Source organism: Poecilia mexicana, unplaced genomic scaffold, assembly GCF_051168715.1.
Source record: "Poecilia mexicana isolate PSO_F unplaced genomic scaffold, ASM5116871v1 scaffold_8, whole genome shotgun sequence".
NCBI classification, from domain to species: Eukaryota; Metazoa; Chordata; class Actinopteri; order Cyprinodontiformes; family Poeciliidae; genus Poecilia; species Poecilia mexicana.
Window position 1 is genome coordinate 25,583,724 of NW_028263377.1, and position 20,583 is coordinate 25,604,306.

The 20,583-nt window shown below is 38.2% G+C and overlaps 3 protein-coding genes across 5 annotated transcripts; 2 read left to right on the top strand and 1 right to left on the bottom strand.

Moving 5' to 3' along the window:
* The first annotated feature begins 2,100 nt into the window (after positions 1 to 2,100).
* LOC106929279 (phospholipid transfer protein-like) lies at positions 2,101 to 9,409 on the top strand. The gene is made up of 15 exons (XM_015006498.2): positions 2,101 to 2,241; positions 2,336 to 2,458; positions 2,559 to 2,646; positions 2,835 to 2,969; positions 3,274 to 3,429; positions 3,503 to 3,557; positions 3,711 to 3,872; positions 5,179 to 5,346; positions 5,468 to 5,518; positions 5,623 to 5,784; positions 5,864 to 5,931; positions 6,016 to 6,055; positions 6,157 to 6,208; positions 8,145 to 8,221; positions 9,256 to 9,409. Exons 2-15 carry the CDS (start codon positions 2,347 to 2,349, stop codon positions 9,340 to 9,342), a joined length of 1,413 nt encoding a protein of 470 aa, XP_014861984.2. The 5' UTR covers positions 2,101 to 2,241; positions 2,336 to 2,346; the 3' UTR covers positions 9,343 to 9,409.
* rdm1 (RAD52 motif containing 1) lies at positions 8,969 to 12,375 on the bottom strand. Of its 2 annotated transcripts, XR_001420900.2 has the most exons (8): positions 11,759 to 12,375; positions 11,205 to 11,384; positions 10,999 to 11,127; positions 10,757 to 10,919; positions 10,177 to 10,275; positions 10,030 to 10,106; positions 9,437 to 9,593; positions 8,969 to 9,363 (listed from the first exon to the last, which is right to left on the bottom strand). XR_001420900.2 is itself a non-coding variant. In XM_015007654.2 (7 exons), the coding sequence occupies exons 1-7, from the start codon at positions 11,855 to 11,857 to the stop codon at positions 9,525 to 9,527; spliced, it is 816 nt and encodes a 271-aa protein (XP_014863140.2). In that variant the 5' UTR covers positions 11,858 to 12,375; the 3' UTR covers positions 8,969 to 9,524. The 2 variants fall into 2 exon arrangements, 1 of the variants encoding a protein (XP_014863140.2); XM_015007654.2 differs by having other exon boundaries at positions 8,969 to 9,593.
* A 3,166-nt stretch (positions 12,376 to 15,541) lies between these two features.
* LOC148158133 (uncharacterized) lies at positions 15,542 to 20,349 on the top strand. 2 transcript variants are annotated; one of them, XM_088007942.1, is made up of 6 exons: positions 15,542 to 15,677; positions 17,745 to 17,941; positions 18,586 to 18,678; positions 18,761 to 18,922; positions 19,013 to 19,084; positions 19,924 to 20,349. In XM_088007942.1, the coding sequence occupies exons 2-6, from the start codon at positions 17,813 to 17,815 to the stop codon at positions 20,029 to 20,031; spliced, it is 564 nt and encodes a 187-aa protein (XP_087864068.1). In that variant the 5' UTR covers positions 15,542 to 15,677; positions 17,745 to 17,812; the 3' UTR covers positions 20,032 to 20,349. The 2 variants fall into 2 exon arrangements, with proteins under 2 accessions (XP_087864068.1, XP_087864069.1); XM_088007943.1 differs by lacking the exon at positions 15,542 to 15,677 and having other exon boundaries at positions 16,914 to 17,941.
* Positions 20,350 to 20,583: the final 234 nt, after the last annotated feature.

A 20,583-nucleotide genomic window follows, 5' to 3' on the forward strand; every position in this document is an offset into this window, starting at 1 on the left:
CAGCTCTAGTCTGTGTGAGTTAGCATTCCCTGCAGTGTCAATGGATGTTTTGTCTGTATGCTGATGATATTAAAGTATTTTTTTACTATTCACTGGTTTATTGTGATGCTCCTAAAGAGAATGTGGTGCTGTGATGATGTTCTGTTTGTCAGTTCTCAAAGCCACCAGAAGACTTCTGACTGGTCTTGGATCTCCGTCTCGGACTTGATCCATCAGCAGCAGATACTTTAAGTCCTGAAAGACAGAAGGTAAAGCTCATAAAACAAACTTTTTTTAGTCCAGAACATCCCAAAGGTGCTTGACTGGATCATCTTGATGCTGTGGACCAGATCAAAAGTCTATCACACCGGAGAAGACTAGTAGCTGCTATATACTGATTATGATTCACCCTCATTTTTTGGGGGATGTTCTGCCTCTTTCCAGGAGCTTCAGCTTCTCAGCCAAGAAAAGTAAGACAGTAGTAACTAATGCAGTGATATGTTCATAGATTGGATGCGTCTGAGCTTAGAAATGATTCAGGGCTATAGAAAACAACTTTTTCTCAAGTTAATTTAGCCAAGTATCATTCCTTCGATTACTTGCCTTAAGATGGAATCATTTCACCTCTAAATGTGATGCAAGAGTTACCAAACATAACCAAAGGTTAAAGGTTAAAATGTTCCAATATCTTCTGTTTATTAATTTATTGTTTGAGATTTGGATGTTCAGCTTCCTGATTTCAGGGATAATGAGTCAAAACTATTGATCTTTGGAGATAAACAGTTTTACTGGATTGTGATCTCTCCAGAAACTCAGGACACAACAGAAGGAGGTTCAAACTTTTCTGGCACAGATGTTTTCACTAGCTGCGTTTCTGTTGGAAATCTGCACAAGACATTTCAGGCTAATTAAGAAACGCAATTAAAATCCCACATGAAGTTTGTTCAAATCATAAGTCATAAAAAAACATGCAACACCATCATCCCGTCTCATTGTTTTGATGTCAGAATCGTGAGTTTTTGGCATCGTTACACTCCCACTCATTAGCAGAGCTTGACTTGAGGAAGTTTAGCAATTTAATTCAAGTGTGTAGAACAAGAGAGACATGTAAAAGGACCCTGGCCCTGGAGGACTAGAGTTTGAGTCCACTCTCTCCTAATTAAATTTTTAACACCAGACTGTATTTTCACTGCAGCTTCCCCTTTCTGATGCTTCCTCAGCTGGACTTCAGTTCTGATGCTAAGAAGCAGAAATGCAATCAGATAATGATTATGTCACACTGATGACCATTTCTGAGCTTAGTAAATATTCATGTTCCGTAGAAAAGCTGCAGAATCACTGCTGGCTGTTGGGTAAGATCCTGTCAGGACAGGCGCTGTGCAGGAGATAAGGTTCGTCTTCAGCTCTCACGGATGATGCAGACATTGTGCTTCCCTTTTTGTTCAGAGCAGTTTCAAGGATCAGAGCTACTTAATCATGACTTCTCCTTTCTCCTGCTGAAGCTAAACCACAGAAGTAATCCAGCATCAACTAGCTACAGTTTTCTGCTTTAACCTCAAACCAAACAAGTGTCTGAGATATTCCAGAGAGACTCGGGGACTAATCCCAACAACTGCGGCAAGATGGATCCGTTTCCAGTCCACTGGGTGGGAAGAGCTCTGTAGCTGCATTTCCATTACAAATATGTGAAAATTTTTATTTATATTCCGTTTCCATTAAATAAGAAATAAAATTAAAATCACGTGAATAAACTTAGCAGATAATGTCACTTGTAACGAGACATTTCCCCGTATTTTTAGTGAAACAATCTGCCAATGGAACCAAAGAAAGCCAAATAATTATTTACAGAAGCTTATATCTTGCTGAAAAGTTACTTGTAAGTTAGTTTCAAGTGTACTAAGATATTTACCAAAAGTGCTTGGTGAGATTTTGTGTTTTTGCAGTGATGTGGGAATTGTGGGAAAACTTGCAGCATGATGGAACCTCATGGTTGGAGAAACATTTGACCCAATCAGGGGAAGTAAAGAATCAACCATCATGTCTTCTCACAATCACTCCTGTGACGAAATGCTGAATCAGGAGTATAAAACTCCAGCCGTGGGTTTGTGGAGGATCAGATCAGCGGCTGCAGTCGTCCACTTCGGTCCTGATTGATTCCAGAGACTTCAGACTGGTCAGAAACTTCAGACTGGTCAGAAACCAGATGGTTTGGTTTGAGAACAAACAGAACTCTTGAACTCTCCATCAACTAGACTCAAACCGGTAACAATGTTGACCAGAGTCCTAAAATGCTTCCAGACGCAAAGAAGAAGATGCTGATTCTCTGAAAATAATTTATTTTCTTCTAACATTCCAGGTGTCATCAGGATGACTTCCTCTACCTGTTTGTTCCTCTTCCTCAGCTTCATGTTTTCCTCCTTTGGACTCGTTGATCCCACCGCCCTTAAAGTCCGGATCACCAACCACGCCCTGAACATGTGTAAGGTTCCTGTTGACCTAGAGTTGGAACATGGGAACGGAGCTGTAATTTCTGGTTGTTGAGTTCCTGTGATGTGATGAAGCTGTTTGTTTTTCCACAGTGAGAGACGAAGCTCTTATCATGTTTCACGAGCAAGTGGAAGGAAATGTACTTCCAGGTTTCCAGTATTTGAACTTGAAATTCAACAAGTAATGTCTTGACCGGACACCCACTGACACAAAGTCTGACTGCATTACACCAACTTAAGTGGTGCCATTTGAAAAGTTGTACTTGTAAACTGGCTCCTAGCTAACTTATAGGTTTAGTAGATAAGTATTATTTTGCATGTTAAATAATCAACTATGAAATGGAGTTTCTTTTCTTCTCTTCTGTTCAGTGTGAAGTTCACTGGGGTCAACGTCAACGTCAATCAAGCTCATCTTTCATTCGTGGAGAACTATGGCTTCCAGTTAGTGATTCAAAACTTTGGCTTTACCTTGAACTTTGACGCCAGCATTAATCTTTATTTCGTGTAAGTACCCAATTCTATCTACTCCAATTTTAGTAGAACACCAGACTGAGGGTCCAAACTGGTGGAGAATTCAGTAACATCAGTAAATCAGCAGAACTAATGATGACTTTAAAAAGGAAGAGTTTTAATGCTTCAGAGTTCACTCAGCAGGGTTTACTCTAAAACCTCAGTGTCAAAGTTCATCCGTGTCTAGAAGTTCTTCGCTTTAAGCAACGAAAGCAAAAGCAAACCCTATTTGATTTTAGAAAGTTTTGATTGTATTTCTGATCATCATGACTTAAGTGATCCATTTCTGGTTCTACAGTGAACCAGGGACGTCCCGAGAATTCATCTTTACAGGTGCAGCCGTCAACATGGAGGTTGGTCTGGCCAGAAATGAAAATGGAGGGCTGGTAGCTGACATGAGGGCCTGCCAGGCTTCAGCCGACCAAATTAGATTTGTTGGAGCAGCTCAATTTGGGTAACTGAGATCCGGACTATTTGAAGTAGATTCTGGGTCTGTGAAGGTTCTGAAAACTCTATTTTGTTTCCAGGAATCTTCAGAAGATAACTGAACAAGGAATTGGGGCCTATATAGTCTCCAATAAGGTTTTTTCTTCGTCCTCTTCTGTCTGAACCTGAATGTTGATAAATGACTGCTTAGTGGCCAGATATCACAAACTTTAATTATCTTTGAAGCAGCCAGTGTTTATCCAGCAGTATGAAGGCTAACAGGACTCTCTCTGCTCTCTCTGCTTACAGTTATGCCCCTTTCTCAAAAACTATCCTCTGGATTTTGTGAACCAGAAGCTGAACAGTATTCCAATGGCTGCACCGCTCCCGCTAGACTTGGGCATCAACTTTGACTATACCCTAACCAGAGACATCCAAGTGACAGCTACAAGCCTGGACATGACTTTCAAAGTGAGGAAAGATTTACTTTGTTGCTTTTTAGATTTGAGTTACGATTTTAAACTTACAACCTGCTTGAAATGCAAAAACTTGTACATTTTGTCTCATATTTAAGATTCAGTCAGGCGTGTATAATTAAGGAATGGACAATATGAATACAGATTACCTGGTGTACTGTAACATAAAAAACATGTTTCCCTTTATTCTGTCCCTAAAAAAGATTTTATTTCTTTCTCAGCTGGTTAATTTGTAGAGACTCAAACAGAAAGCTACTAACTTCTTCTGGTACTGGGTAGGATCCTTTGTAGCGATCCAAATATAGGTGATCATCTTTGCATCCAAATAACCTGCATGCTGTGCTGTAGTTCACTCCTCTAGAAGGAAACGGGTCATGCAAGAAGAGGCAGAGATGAGGTACCTTATCTTTGTGCTAATAAAGGGTCTGTTGTCTAGTCGCTAAGAGAGTTAATGTGTAAAAATCAGAAGGGTGGTCAGAGTCAGATGAGGGCTAGAAAGGAGAATCCATTGCACTGGATCAAGAAACTCAAAAAAGGGTAAGGATGAACTGCTGCATCTTCTGGTCAGAACTTGTGACACATGAACATCTCTGACAAAGAGCAGTGAGAGAAGGTTAGCAGACAGATGGCGGCTGCCACTAACATAAGACAGTTTCCTGGTGGGCATCATCTGTGGCATTTTTTCCGCCTTGGAAGTGAGCAGGGATCGTCATGTCAAATTCCTGATGAAGTCGACTGAGGCCATCTCCACAGAGACCCTGCAGAAGAGTTTTCTGTGTCTCGTCCAGCTCCTTCCGCACTCCCAGTTTTACCTTTAAATCAACCATGCGCCACTCAGGGCCTTGCTGAACCCCTCGTTCAGAGAGTCTTGCCGAGTTCTAATCACTGTTCCCTGATTTCAAAACTTTGCCTGTAGTGATGCTTGTAATCCCAGTCTCCAGTGTGAATTCATCCTCCAGAAAAACATCAAAACCCTGAGATCATGCACATGCAGGTGTGCAAGTCAAGTCCAAATGAACCAGGAAAAAACTGCAAGACTTCAGGCCACAGGTCAAAATGACAACATATGATGTACCTGCCCTCACAGTCAATGAACCAATCAACGTCTGACTTCAAATCAGCCTCTGCTGGTCGGTCCGAATGGTACCACAGCTCTTGGGGTTCCAGATAGTGGGGTGGTACTGGACTGTAGGTATCATGGGTGGTCTCGTGTCCACAGACTGTGGATAACTTGTCAGAGCTGATGCAAGCTGACATGCTTTTTCCTGCTAGTTTCATGATCCAGTGTGTTTATCCACCAGGGCCTGGCGTACAGGCAGCCACAGCCCCCTCCTGTGATGGCAACAGTCGTGGAGCCAGTTTTCACGGAGAACACCCTGATGGCTTATGTGGGGATCTCTGAATTTTTCTTCAACTCTGCTGCCAGATGCCTCTACGAAGCAGGATCCCTATCAAAAAACTTTGATAGGGTAGGTAAAGACTTTGTTATGCTGACATGTCCAGTCCTCAGTAAAGAAAACTCTTTAACAACACTCATTGATGATGTAGCTTTCTTATTGAGGCTTCAGAATCCTCTTTCTTTTACGGCAGATAAACTCGAGGGCCATGAAGTTCGCTTTAAGAGTCAAGCAGTTCTTCACAGTAAGTGGAATAAGAGTTATATGAAAACACTGATGTTCTGAAACAGGGGGATCATTGTTGAGCTTCTGAAGTCAAAACTGAATAATGACACGGTATTTCCACAGCAACCGTGGAACCTGGACCAACCTCTTGAAGGTCAGGTGGGGCTCACCGAAGCGCCAACCATCAGCATCACCCAGTGTGACGGTTTCATTTTCAACATGAGAATCAGAGTTAAGGTCATTGCCCCTGAAACTAGAAGGCCCGACGTCTTCTCCGTGTCCGCGGTAACGCAAACAGACCCACAGAGGAGATTCAGGTGGACCAATGGCATTTTCTTCTCATTCACCTCCATCTCTGCTGCAGGTTTGCTCCGTTAGCATGATGGTTACCATTGAGAGGAATCGTCTCACTTTGCCTTCGAAAGACATCAAGTATGGAAACATGAAAACTCCTCCGAACTTTCAGATATGGAGTCTTTAATTCCTTTAAAATTGTTTTTATTTTTTATTTTTCAGTTGTCGAATTGAAACCAGCAATAAAGTTAGAAAAGTTCTGGTAAGAACATTTCTTCATCTGTCAGCTGCCATACCCAGACCCTTCAACAGTCTTTGCCGAGTAATGATTTTTTTGTGGGTGTTTGTGTTGCTGCTGAGCAGGTAGCTCCTCTGAACAAGCTGATGAACAACGAAGCCACAAAGTTCCTGTCAGGTGAGATGATGGAGAGGAAAATAATTGACTGACGGCAGAGAGCCTCAGGGGGTCGATGCAAAAACAGTCCTCAAACTTAGAAAGACTGAGTTCAATCATCCAGGAAGTGGCTATGTCACACACCAGATAGGGCCGGTCTTTCCTGGAACCCTTTAAACTTGCCAGGGTCAACATCTCTCCAGACTTTCTAAAGGTCTGCCAGGGTATTGCTTTGCAATTTCATTGATTTCCATTCATTTTCAGTTTGGTCCATGGATTTTAAGTCACTTAACATTGACCTATGACTGATTCCACCACAGTCGTAGTAAAGTTGTGAAGTTGAGAGAGTAACACGACTTGTTCTCTACCAGCACTGACTTAGACTTTTAGGTTGTTTGTCACTAAAAGGTTGCCACAGAAACTCTCTGGGAAATCCCAAAGAAAACACTTAGACAGAAAACAGGATTTTAGCTCCAACCCTTCCCAAAGAGCCGTTAGCTGGATACTTTGACCAAATAGAGGGAAGTCGTCAGCATGTTGCATAAAACATATGGTGCTACCTGAAGTAATGTTGTTCAGTAAGTGTGTGATGGCCAAATCCATGGCCACACTCTGAAGGCAGAAGTCGGTAACTCTTATGCACAATTTAGTTTTCTTAATTTTTTTTTTTTTTTTCATTCAAAAACAACACTTTAGTTTAAGTAAAACACTTATTTGGATACATTTGTTCTTTATGTTAGCGCGCACATTTAGTTAACATGTGTATTTATATCAACTTTAAAGTTTAATTTGTTTGCAACTAACTTTGTTTTTGCCGGTACTTACCTGCCTTGGAGTGGCCAGACAAAAGATGGATGCCAGGGCTCAGCAGGCTTAAATGCTGATTGGACTGCACCACTAGTTCCTGCTGGCAGGGGAAATTTGTAGTTTCTTTATTTAGATAAGTTTTGTATTTAAGTAAATATTAGTATTTAAACTTTAATATTTTTGATTTTCATTTTTTGGGTTTTAGTTTAGCTAAACTTAGCTGTACTGTTAGTTGTTTTGTGTTATTTGTAATTGTATTCTGTTTAGTTATCCCTATTGTGTCTTAATTGGTCTGATCAGCCAGTATATAAACCCCTGTGTGTCATTTCTTTGTTAGGTGAGTTATGTTTGTTTGTGCAGCCAGTTTGTTTACATTTTTTGCCTGAGTTCAGTTTTGTTTCTTTGACCTCTTTTATGAGCTCAGTTTATCCTTTGTCATTTATAATCTTTGGGTTAAAATAAAAACCTATTTTTCTAATTAATATCCTGTGACTTCTTCTGGTTTTAACTCGGTCCATCACAAAGTGGATGCTGTTATTGAGACCAAAAGAAACTCAAAGACCTTCAAAAAACCAAGACAAAACTTTTAGTGATTTGTTGAACTTCTTAGCTCAACTTCTCAGTCAGACTGATGACGCACAATCCAAAAACACTGTAGTATTTGCACTACTGCTTAGTGCAGATATATTAGTACACTTGAAAAAGACAAAACCAACTTACAAGCAGCTTTTCAGCAAGATGGAGCTTGTTTTAAATAAATAATTTCTTAATATTTTAAGAAAAAAATTCTAATTCCATTGGAGGATTATTTCATTTACAAGACATTTTTTCCCATGTTGTAAGTGAAATAATCTGCCAATGGAACTCATCCTTTTTCTTCCATATTAATTAGTTAACTTAGAACAAGCTCCTTTATCTTTTTGAAAAACTGCGTAAGTTAGTTCTGTCTTCTATCAAGTGTACTGAGGTATTTCTAAAAGAAACTAAACCAAACATACTTGGTAAGATTTTGTGTTTTTGCAGTGCAGATCAGTCAGAACGGATCACCAACAGCCAAATTCATCAAAAAGGATCTAAAATGTGGTCAAAATAGTTGGAACCAGTCTGTTAATGACAGAAGGTGACATGAACATGAACTGTGTGTCTGCAGGTTGGTTTGGTGAAGGAGTTGAGATTCCTATTCCTCCAGAAATTAACTTCATCCAGGGAAACGTCCGATATGAAGATGTGAGTCTTTCTGGAACACTGTTTTTATTTGATATCAATCTGCAATATGTGGATTAGCTACATCAGAAACAGACAATTCAGATTTATTTAATATTTTTCTGTATATTTCTGAGTCAAAATAAATTTTTAAACAGCTAGTTTATAATCAAACATGTTTTGATACCACTAGTTCCACTGGTAGATTATTTTACTTACAACAAGGAAAAAGTGTCTTGTAAGTGAAATAATCTTCCAGTGGAACAAACTTTTTCATCAATATTTATGAATTATTACTTAAAACAAGCTGGTGAAAAATGAATTGTAAGTTAGCTTAGTATTTTTCCAAGTATGCCAAAACATTTGAACTAGAAACTAGACCAAACTACTTGGTAAGATTTTGTGTTTTTGCAGTGTAGCTTACCCCCAAGTCATGTTTGTGCTGATAAATTGTCTAAATTGGTTATTTAAGATTCTGTTTTTATGTTTCTGTGTGAATTATGAAATTTTCCCATAAATTTGTTTTATTCGATAATATTTTACCTAAAACTGTCTCACTGCTGGCTTTAGTGTTATTCCAAGTGTTGTAAGATATTTGCATTAGAAACTAACCCAGAAATATTTTGGGTTAGTTTTTACAGTGCACTGTTCTCACATAAACAGAGTATCTTAAACTCAACAGACCATCTTTCACATAAAAAACTCCTTTAAATGAGTTGGTCAAACCTGGATTATATCATGATGAACTGATTACTGATTCAATAAAACAAGTTTATTTCTGAAACCTTTATTTTAAAAACAAAACAAAAAATTATTTTCAGCTTCCCTAAAATGACCAACATCTGGTCTTCTGATCTGGATTTATTGTAACACCAGTTAATGATTGAAACACCAAAACTGACCACATGTTTCACACTGATCTGAAACTATAAATGTTTCTGTAAATGTCCAACTTTACTCAGCTTTTCACGAGTTCCTGCCCGTTATTAATGGTTAAGCAGATTCCATCCATCTATCACCATTCTAACCACTTCCTGCCTGTTGCTTCCTGCCTGCAGGGCTACGTAGTGGTGGGAGGAGACCTGCGCTCCACTCCAGCTGGGAGGCAGAGAGTGGCAGACATGGTGAGAGATCCTGGGAGATAAACGGCTCACACCAGAACCTTCCTGTGCAGAACCACAGCTTTGTTCAGAAATAAAAACCTTCAGCATCTCAGAGTCTGTTTTCTGTCTGACACACCTCAGCAGAATCAGCCAATCAGGAAGGCAGGAGGCCTGTTAGCCTGGTGCTGACCTCAGATCAGTCCAAACTGTAACCCTGAGAGAGTCTAAGACACGGTCAGATCCCAGTCTTCATCATCAGCCTCCTCTTCATCAGACAGAGAAAACTCATTCACCTGAAACACACACAGTCAGTATGTAGTATGTAGAAGAAAAACACACACCTGGAATCACACTGAAAAAATAACCCACAAAATTTTATCAAAATATTTCTGTCTAGTTTCTAGTGCAAATATCTTGGTACATTTGAAATAAAACGAAACTAACATACAAGAAACTTGTTGGCAAGATATATAAACTTGTTTTAAGTCAACAAATTATTAAAATTGATATAAAAGCACAAGGAAAAGTATTTCTATTGGCTGAATATTTCAAATATAATTACACATTTTTCTCTTTTTCATCAACATTAAGCAAATATTGACTTAAAACAAGCTCCTATGTCTTGATAAAAAGTTACTTATTTAATTTTGTCCCATTTAAAATGTACTAAGATATCTACTTGGTAAGATTTGGTGGTTTTGCAGTGCAGGGGAGGACAGGTGAGCTTACCTCCAGGACATCTTCAGTTTCATCAGCTTCAAACTGATCTGAGGTCTGTTTCAGCTCCACCATCACTTTACCATTCCCTGCAGCAGCAGATCTGGGATCAGCTCACACAGCTTACAGTAGTTTTACTGTAACATGAGTTTAGTCTACCTAGAAGTATGAGCAGCACGGAGGAGAAGGCCTGGACCAGGGCCTTCTCTCTGACCGACCGCTGCAGCTTGCAGCGCCTCTGCAGGAGGACGTCTGGACCTGGACACAGAGACGACAGGGACAGCAGCCACTGACTGAAAGTTCTGCTCGGACATCAGAGCCAGGGGCGGTGCCAGCCTGGTTGGGGCCCCGGGCCATCATTTAGATTACCATTTACCACATTCCATATTTATTTTAATATTCTATTTGAAAAAAAAATTCTTAGATTATAAACAAACATCAAGACACAGATTTCACTCCACAACTGTCAATTAACATCAAATTTGTTTTATAGAATTACACTTAAATACATATTAATTTGCACAAATTTCATAAAAAGTCCGACCCTTTGAGAAATAATTACTTTTGTGATGACATGCCATTAAGGAATGCTAATCCACCTCCTTTGGTTTTTCCACCTCTCTTACATCTCTGTCTAGCTGTATGGTTGGAAAGATGTTGGAGTAGGGGATATGGTGTAACTTCCTCTTTCTCAGCTCCTCTGGGTTGAGGCAGGTAATTCAACATGCCGTTTTCTCACCTGTACAGGTGAAGGTCTCCTCCACCACTGCGGCTCCTCTGGTCGTCACGCCGTAACGCGGGAAGCTAAGCTTCATTATACAGCCAAACCTTATCTTCTGTCTGGCTCCACCCACATCCTCTTCTTCATCCTCACCTTCTTCTTCACTGGTGAGCTCCTTCAGCTGTTGAGGACACACAGACAGGAAGTGACCTGCTTGCTCTTACTCACCTGGACTATCAGGTGAGGTTTGCGTTTCTCACTGTGATGATGTCAGAGGTCCAGCCATTGAAGCCCAGGTAGTGATTGGCCAGTTCCAGGCAGCGGGCGTGGCTCAGAGGAGCATTCTTGCCAGACAGGAAGTGGGGAGTCTGCTTGGAACTCAGCTTCACCTGTAGGAGCAAACACAGGTGAGACAATCAGAAGTAACAAACACGTAAACGCATCATCCAGAGGAGGAAGGGGTCACCTTGAGGGCGGAGTTGTGAAGCAGAGGGCGTCCATGTGTGAGTCTCTGGGCGTTGGCGGCGTGAGCAGCACAGTAGAACTTGATGATGGCGTAGAAACCAGGTGGGTGGAGCGGAGCGTTGGGACATACCTTCAACAGGTAGAGCGGTCCAAATGAGGAGAAGACGTGATAGAGCTGCTCCTGAAACGACAAACAGCAGATCAGTGCTAATATGTCGCGTCAAGAGGACTGGATCTGATTAGCTGCTCTAACACAAAGCTCCGCCTACAGGAAGCTGCTTCCAGAAAACATCATCTAGATGTCTGTGACAGAAACACTGAGAAGATGGAAAATATTTGAATAAAATAAACAGAATCATTACAACATTGAACAAATAAAATATGTGGAAGCCATTTAAAAGTAAGAAAAAATGTATAAACTAAAAATATATAATCCTGATTACAAATTTATGAAGAAAATATTAATGCAAAGAAAATAAAAGGGAAACTAGAGCTTAGAAAACATTTTTATATTGTCCATAGGAAGAAAGATCTTAGTTCTTAGTTCGGACTTACATAAATCTGATCCTGGGTTAGAACCGGAGGGATGTCCCAAACGAACACGGTTTTGTTGTTGTCCATGGGAACCTTAAACTCCAGGATGTCCACCTCCATCCCAGGAAAAAAAAAAGAAAAAAACCCACCAAACTCCGTTTAAACCCCAACCGTTTTTAATTCGTTTCCGTTTCAACTGAAATCTGGATTCTTCAAAACGCCATTGGAAGCAGGGTTCTGTTTGAGAATAACTACCAAACAGTTCGGCATTAAGCTTAACTGCTCACACATTCAAATTGAAGAAAAATAAAAGAAAGTCAAACTTCTGCCCAAATATTTTCCTCCCGGTTTGGTTCAAAATGGCGGGTTTCTGAGTTGAATCCGGCAGGCGGGGTCTTGTCAGAAATAACCAATCAGGCTACAGATCAGACTGTGACGCAGCAGTACTGCCTAAGTAACTTCATGGCACGTACACAATCATTACTTTTCACTGGATCGCTCTCTCTCTGTATATATATAAATTATTATTATTATTATTATTATTATTATTATTATTATTATTATTATTAAAAGCAAATAATCGCGTTTTAAACCAGAAATTATATATAGACAAAATAAGTACTTCATAATAAAAGCATTACTAATGTATTGGCATGCACACAGTTGTTTGTTTAGATAGATAGATAGATAGATAGATAGATAGATAGATAGATAGATAGATAGATAGATAGATAGATAGATAGATAGATAGATAGATAGATAGATAGATAGATAGATAGATAGATAGATAATCAAGTGAATTGCTGGGTCTGTAATTAATTAAAAGCAAATAATGGCATTTTAGGCCATTCAAAACCCCTTTTTGCTTAAAAATTATTGAATAAACAGATGAATCAGCTCAACAATAAAGATATTTATTATTTTTAATATTTAGATTATTCAACCATCCATTTATTGGTACAAATTGGTATTCTAACCATTCAGGTTTCAAGTTTTTTAGGAACTCCTGATGTAACTTCTTTGACAAAATACTTGGTTCATTTTTAACTTTAACATTTCTTTTGTCCTTGAGTTCTCATAGGTTAATAATCCTCAGCATCCCCTCCACCTATCTGTAAAATGGAGCTACTGGCCATTAACTCACCATGAGTCAGATCATGCATTCTGATATATACGACTATCTATTTATTTACTGTAATTTGAACTGGAAACAATATATTCTTTATTGAAAAGGGGACAAAAACTTTCCTGTACTGATGATGTTGACTTACTCTGATTGCCCAGTAGGTGGCAGAGTTTGGAGTAAATCATTAAAACATGAGCTGTAGGCTGTTCAGATTGTTCTCTCTAGGAAACGACAAGCTGCAGAATCATGATGCTGACGGCTGCTAAACTCAGATTTATCCAGAAACTTTCTGCATCAGCTGATCCAAACTTCACCTCTTCCTGTTGCAGCTGAAGTGGAAACTAGCCATGAGGAGGACTTTCCTCGTCACATTTCTCTACAACTGCAGCTTCCTGCCGTCTCTCTGTTCTGTCTAAATGTGCGTTGGGACTCCACTTCCTGTTGTTTGTTGACTCGTCTTCTCTGTAAACCTAAACTGAAGCGTCTGAGGGTTGAACCGCAGTTTTACTCTGATTCACAGACATGCAGAGTGAAAACCTGCATGTTTGTGGCCTAACTATCTGTGGACAGCCGTGTCCGCAGAGCCTGAAGGAAACATTTACGCAGAGATGATTTAGTTCAACGTTTCCAGCCTGTTTCTGCGTTTCACTGATGCAAACTCACCAAACACGTCAGCAAGACAGAAACAAGCAGCACGACTGCAGCATGTAGTGGGAAACCCTGAAAAGGTTTTAAAAAAAATCATATTGCTCATTTAATACCCCCATCCTGATGTTTCGGGATGACATGTCTAAATGTCAAGAGTTTAAAAAAATCACATCAGCAATAAATGACTGCAGAAACCACTTTTTTACTTTGTAGGACACAGAATCAAACTTCAAACCTAAAAAAAAATGCTTTTTTTTTTTTTACAACTCGTTAATCAAGTTCTGATAGTTTCTTGAATAAACGTTCAATCATTTCTAAACTTCCAGTTTTTTCCGACTTTCTTAAATATTTAATTTAAATGAATTATTTTATTTGATTATCCTTAATATTCCCCTGTTTTAAATCAATATTTTTTATTGATATAGAACACTGTTCAAGGTGCTTTACATAATAGAAATACAAAATCACAAAGTTATAAGGAAAACCTCATACAGTCAATAATTGAACAAACATAAAATTTTGATGAATGACATCACCAACATCATACACATCAAATATGTTTAATTTATTGTTCAAAAGCAACTCTAAACAGATGAGATTTTAGTCTTGATTTTCATTTTTTATTTCATATTTTATCTTATTAGTGTTTGTTAGAGGAGGACGTGCAGATTGATTTAATGACTCTGATTCAGCAATAAGTTATTTAAAACAAATAGTTCAGAAAAAAAAGTTTCTGTGTTCCTTTCTGTTTTAAAACTCAACACCAGCCCTATTTATTCTTTATAATGTGTTTCTTATTGATGTTTAATATCTTCAAATATGACTTGGAGATTAGTGGAAACTGTGCGTTTTATGCTGACTCATGGTTTCCAAACTGAAAGTTCAAAAATTAGTTGTAGCGTCCATGAAGTTGAAATTCCAGAAAGGAAAATTAACATAAATTTTAACGACAGTCCATTGTAGATGCCAACAGAAATGAACTTTTGACGGTTTGATTCTCATACAAAAACGTCTCACATTCGAAACCCTTTAATAAATGTGTCCTGTGGTGTTTGGATTGATAAAATTCATTAATGTTGCTAATATTAGCTGTAAATATCACAGTTTTATTGACTTGAGGCTGTGAGATTTAAAACAGGTTCTACACAACTCTGAGATCTAGTGAAAACTGATTTAATTTTTCAAATATGAGTTTCTACGCAGATGATACTGTGACTTATTCAGCAGAATCCAGCTGCTGAAATGTTGGATCTCTGCCTCAAAAACAATCGTAATGTAAGAAAGTATGGTGTGAGGAATGTTTTTGATGAGGAAATAACTTTATAACATGATATGAAAAATAAAAAGTTGATTTTACACAATAAATCACTTTTAAAATGGAGAGAAAAAACTGTTTTCCTCCTGCATATTTTGAGATGATAGGATGCTTTTTCTGTTTATGAAATGTTTTATTTCTTGTAATTGTATTGCTTAATTGTAAATTATTCTAATTTAGTTCATTTTTAGGTTAGTTTTAACAACTGCTAAAGGGATTGCAGATGGAAATTAACTTATTTTAGCTAATAAATACATCTGAAAAAGATAATTTCACAGAAGAAAACAACATTAACTTGTGGTGTTTTTAGTTTGTGGTATTTACATTATTTATCCTCTGAAAAATAACAGTTTATTATTAAACATTTATTTAAAAAAGAAAATTTCTTGTCAGAAAGTGTATGTGAAATGAGTTTGAATCTTGCATAGATTGAAAGTAAGAATAGGTTTAATGAATATGGTTTTATTTTAGTATAACTGTGCCTTTTCTGTTTAACTAAGTTCATGGTTCGTCACAGGAACATCTGATTCGACGTTATTAGGTGTATTTTGTTTCTGATACGCATTGCGTTTTGCTAAGTCAGCAGCACTGGGGAAGCCTCTCTACCTGCCTGTGGTTTGAGTGGGGGGCGGGTGTCTGTGGTTCAGAGGGAGAGAGGGGACATGAAAGGGAAATTTCCAGATTTCGACGAATTTTACTGCTAGTTTCTTTTTCTGCCACTCCACCCTGGAGCTTTATTTAAGCCACAAGATGACAGCGACAATCATCAGAACCACAACAGCAAGCTGCCAGAGACGGAACCAGATCTTTTAGGACCAGAACCTTCAGAGCCCGTCCATTCTCCAGAACCAGTAAGTTCTTTTCATGCATTTTAAAATGAACTTTTCATGCAAATAAACATCACATACAGTTTTATTTTAGGGTTTTCATTGGCTAAGATAAAATAATTAATTTCAAAAAGCAGAAACAAATGTTTGTTTTGAAGATGAGATTTTAAGAAACTTAACTTTAAAAATGAGGAAAGAACAATAAATTAGTGCAATAAATGACTCCGATTCCAATCATGTTAACCTCAACTTCTTCTTCATTTATTATTTAACATTTTATCCCAAATGGTGACAGAAATTCTTTAATTCTGCATCATTGAGCTACTTGATATACAAAGAATTTAATAAAATGTTATTTTGTATAATTTATTTATTAATTCAAAACAGAGCTAAAAGTAAATATAGTTTTTCTTGTAATTTTTTGTCATATTTATAAGTGATGTTTGAAAATCACTGGCTATTTGCTCATAGAGTCCTTATAAGCTCGATTTCCTTTCGAAATTTTCTCCACGCTTTTCTAAAATCTTGGCAACTTCATCGCTCAGATTGGATCCCGTCTTTTACAAATCTGCAGTTTTTAACATTACAGTAAAAGAACCAAAACTTTAGTTTTAATAAAACTTAATTTTAGAAAATGTGGAGCTGTTTCGAACTTTTGGTTCATTTTATTACAGGTCTGTTTGCTGGTTTGGGCCCACTTCAAACAGAAATCATCTGCAGACCCTTTACAGAAGGTCCAGGTCCCGTTAGGTGAATTTCTAATTTCATGCAGTCAGATTCAGCTGATCTTGAAACGCTAATCAGTACAAACAGCTCAGCAGGCTGCAGTGAAGTTTCACTATGATGTAACCAATCTCAGAGAACAAACAAGCTCAGAAAAATACTGATGAACTCCCAGTTTACCTCCCAGTTTACGGAGTGGAAAGCGGATGATGAACTGGTGACCGGAGCGTGAGTGGATCGGTTTCCACTCTGCGGAGGAAGAGCGTTCCTCCACCAGTCGAGGCTCAGCAGCAGGAGCCTCTGATTTAGGTTTCATTTCAGCGCGACCCGATCAGTTTGGGAATCAGTGATGATCTCAGTGACTCACTCGCACCTTCTCGCTTTCAGGCCTTCTTTATTAGTTTCCACTCGGGCCTCGCCAGCTGATGGCGGCGGCTCTGAAACCCGCCGCGCGGTCATGACGAATGTTTCCAACTCGTCGCCGGCGCTTTCTGCCTGCCATTGCCGTGGAAATGCGATCATGGCAAGAGTCGCATTTTTACGCCCTACGGCAGCAGAGCGGCGTCGGCGTCATGCCCTTCGCAGGTCACATAGGTCAGGCTCTGTGATGTCACTTCCTGGCGAAGCCGCGACCCTCGTGTTGATGCACGCAAATTTGCAGATGTTAGCGACTCTTGTTTTGGTAAACAGAAAAACTCAGAAACAATTCTCCTTTGCTTTTTTCAGTTATGACAAATTCAAAAAACTTTGGACGGACCTTGAAATTCATTTTTTCCGTTCACATATATATTCACATATATCGTCACCTTCCTAAAATAATGGCCTAAATAATTTTTGGTTAAAAGCGATGTTTGTTTGTTTTGCCTAACTCATCATTTTGCATAAAAAAAGGTGATTTTTTTATTTTTATTTTTTTGTCAAAATCACCTTTGGTGAAAAATTACAAAAAAATAATTCTCAAAAATTCTGACACAACCTTTTATGTAGTCATTTATTTTTTTGTTTTTGTTTTTTTTTCTATATTAATTTTGTATTATAGCATTGCTTTTGATGAACTGTCTATTAATGCAAAATCTATTTGTCTTAAAAGATCCTCTGGCTTGTAGTACAGGTTACACTAATCAAACTGAAGTATTTCCAGTTATTCCAGGTTAAATATAGAGTGAAATAAAAAACATTTCCGCATAAAAAAAAAACAAAAAAACAAGCTGTAAATAAAGTCTTCCTTGTCAACGATAAACTTCGTCTGGACCCTGAGGCGACCTGACTCATCTGGTCTCGGTCCAAGTTTCTGCTGCTGCCATTCTGACTCACTCGGGTCTGATTGGTCCTGACATCCCAACAATTAGCTACTTTTCTCTCTTCCAGGTTACCTGAACTCACCTGAGGCTCACACAGAACACTCCTCAGAGCATACCAAGACCAGAACCAGAACCATGTCGCCCACCTCAGTGCTCCTCTTCCTCCTGCAGCTGTGCTGCCTCCAGATGATGCTGGTCTCCATGCCAACCTGTAAGCTGCCAGGGAAGATGGTCAGGCAAACCCATGACCTGCTTGATGACATGGTAGGTTCATAAGCGCCAACACAGGGTTCTGGTTCTGGGTTCAGATCAGCAGAACTTCATTTTAAATTAGAGGACAGATTATACATCTTCTCTCATATCCATGGGTTAAAAAACGGGCATGTCACTTTAAATTCTGCAGATGCTCTGATACATTTTTTTTATCTAGTTTCTAGCGCAAATATTACTAGAAGTAACTTTTCAACCTGATACAGGAGAAAATAATTCCTTAAAATTGATTTTAAAAGTACTAGTTCCACTGGCAGATCATTTCTCTCGTAACAAAGCTTCTATCCCATGTTATAAATGAGATGATCTGCAAGTGGAACTATTACTTTTCTATCAATATTAAGGAATTATTAACTCAAATATTTTGCTGAAAAGTTAATTGTAAGTTAGCTCTGTTTTATTCCAAGTGTGCAAAAATAACTTGGTACGGTTTTGTGTTTTTGCAGGGAAGAAAGTGTTAAAACTTTTCCCCACTGAACCAGGAAATTAGAACTTTTCTGTTGATAAAAACATTTTATTATTATTATTATTATTATTATTATTATTATTATTATTATTATTATTATTATTATTATTATTATTATTATTAATAATAATAATAATAATAATAATAATAAATCCTGCTTTCTATTCTCTAGGGGCTGCGGCTACCGACACAGTGTTACCAGCTGAGCAGTGACATCCACTTGCCAGACTCTGTACTTTCTGACGCCTCAACCAAACACAGCAAGGTAAAGCTATGACCTCACGAAGCCGTCCAGCCAATCACAGAGCTGGGTAGTGTGATTGTTAACCGTGATTGGTTCTCTGCAGTGCCGCTGGACATCGCTGGTGGTGTACGAGTGTCTGCGAGAGGCGAATCTTATTTTCACGGAGTATGATGTGCCTGAAGGGGAGGGCGGACTCACATGGTCCCAGCAGAAACTGGAATACTACCAGAACCTGCAGGACCGTCTGGTGGAGGAATATCAGTGTGTAAGTATCAGAACCAGTGCAGACTGGACCCAAGCAAACCAGATCTGGGATTCAGTTTCACTCATAAGTAATTGGGTTTTCTATCTGCAGCTGAACACCACGGAGGCTTCGGCGGTTTTGTCGCCATTTTTCCGAAACGTCACAGCTGTTGTTGAGCAGCAGGTAAGCAAACGTCTAGTTTCTAGAGTTCATAACGGGTCAGGCGGTTATTTAGAGCCAAACTTTAACTGAGGTAGGATTCAGAAAAGATGGAACTAAAGTAGCTGGTTCTGAAACTGATAAAACTCAGTTTCACCAGTTTGGGTTAATGCTAATACCAATTAGCATTAACCCAATTGGCAATGGGGCAGATACAGAGGACCCAAAAATTATACTCAAGTGAGAGTAGCAATACTTCAACATATTTTTACTCAAGTAAAAGTAAAAAGGAGCCTTCCAAGAAATTATTCTAAATTTAAATAGCATTTGGTAAAAAGTCTACACAAGTCCTGATCAAATTCTCAACCATTAATATTTAAGTTACATAATCGGACTGAACAAAATTTGGAATTTTTTCTATTTTAAGGATGAAAATTAAAATAATTCATATAACAAAACAATTATAAAATCAAACAAAAGAAAATGTTTCCAAATCAGTTTCTTTGAATAAAAAAACAAAAACAAAAAAAAAACTAATGAAACCTTAAAAACAGCAGGTGTGTGTCTGTCTGGTGAATTTTGGTTAAAACATGTTTGATTTTCAATTTTACTCAAGTAAGAGTAGAGACACTTCAAAATAAACTTACTAAAGTAAAAATAAAAGGTACAGAGTAGTAAAAATACTCCTAAAAGGGAATTTTTCCAAAAGGTTACTCAAGTAAATGTAATTTAGTAAATGTAACTAGTTAGTACCCAGCTGTGGGCAGATGGTACTGAAACTGATGGTTCTGGAACAGGATTCTGGTTAGTTTGGCTTATTTTTCTGGAACTCTTAAGCTAAAAGGTTTCTGTGTCTCCTGCAGGACGGTTCTGCTTGCGGTTGGGAGATTCTGAGGAGTGATCTGCTTCAGGTTCTGAAGTGGGCGCTGCACAATCACCACGGCTGCTTCAACTGGACCAGAGCCCACTAGAGACCGTGCAGTCCAACCTTCCTCACTGATTTCTGTTTACACATTTTTCTAGTATTTTATGTCACATTATTTATTTAATTTAATTAATTAATTTATTTATTGTTTGCAAAAAAGCAAGTTTTTTACATCATTGCCAAAAAAGTTATTTGTACATTTTATATTGTTCAGTTGTTTAATAAAGCATCAAAAAAGAAAAAAAATCTGTTTCTGTTTTACTGTAAAAACCACAGTTAAAAAAAATCAGACCTGATACTTCATTTAAACTGCAGATTAATTAATAATGTGATGAATTTTTGATTAAAGCTGCAGTATGTACACTGTAAAACAAAAAACATCTCTAATACGGTAAAGTACCAGCAGCTGTGGCTGCCAGAATTTTACTGTATATGGTAAAATTTTATGCAGTATTTTTTTTACAGTATAACTTTGATTAAAGATTTTTTTTACATATTTCTTGAAACTATCACCATGTCATGACAGTTTGGTATGAGACAGATGATCTGTGAAAATATCGATCTCTGCTTTCTCCCAGTGTTAATTATAAACAACCAA

Bases quoted from the DNA above. Each gene is read 5' to 3' on its own strand.
- LOC106929279 (XM_015006498.2), top strand. From the start codon at position 2,347: ATGACTTCCTCTACCTGTTTGTTCCTCTTCCTCAGCTTCATGTTTTCC. The intron at 3,873-5,178 runs GTGAGGAAAGAT...TTTATCCACCAG, and splicing joins GCCTGGACATGACTTTCAAA to GGCCTGGCGTACAGGCAGCC. The intron at 8,222-9,255 runs GTGAGTCTTTCT...TCCTGCCTGCAG, and splicing joins GAAACGTCCGATATGAAGAT to GGCTACGTAGTGGTGGGAGG.
- rdm1 (XM_015007654.2), bottom strand. From the start codon at position 11,857: ATGGAGGTGGACATCCTGGAGTTTAAGGTTCCCATGGACAACAACAAA. The intron at 11,128-11,204 runs GTGACCCCTTCC...TTGCTCCTACAG, and splicing joins TTCACAACTCCGCCCTCAAG to GTGAAGCTGAGTTCCAAGCA. The intron at 9,594-10,029 runs GTAAGCTCACCT...TGTGTGTTTCAG, and splicing joins AAACTGAAGATGTCCTGGAG to GTGAATGAGTTTTCTCTGTC.
- LOC148158133 (XM_088007942.1), top strand. From the start codon at position 17,813: ATGTCGCCCACCTCAGTGCTCCTCTTCCTCCTGCAGCTGTGCTGCCTC. The intron at 18,679-18,760 runs GTAAAGCTATGA...GGTTCTCTGCAG, and splicing joins CCTCAACCAAACACAGCAAG to TGCCGCTGGACATCGCTGGT. The intron at 19,085-19,923 runs GTAAGCAAACGT...TGTCTCCTGCAG, and splicing joins CAGCTGTTGTTGAGCAGCAG to GACGGTTCTGCTTGCGGTTG.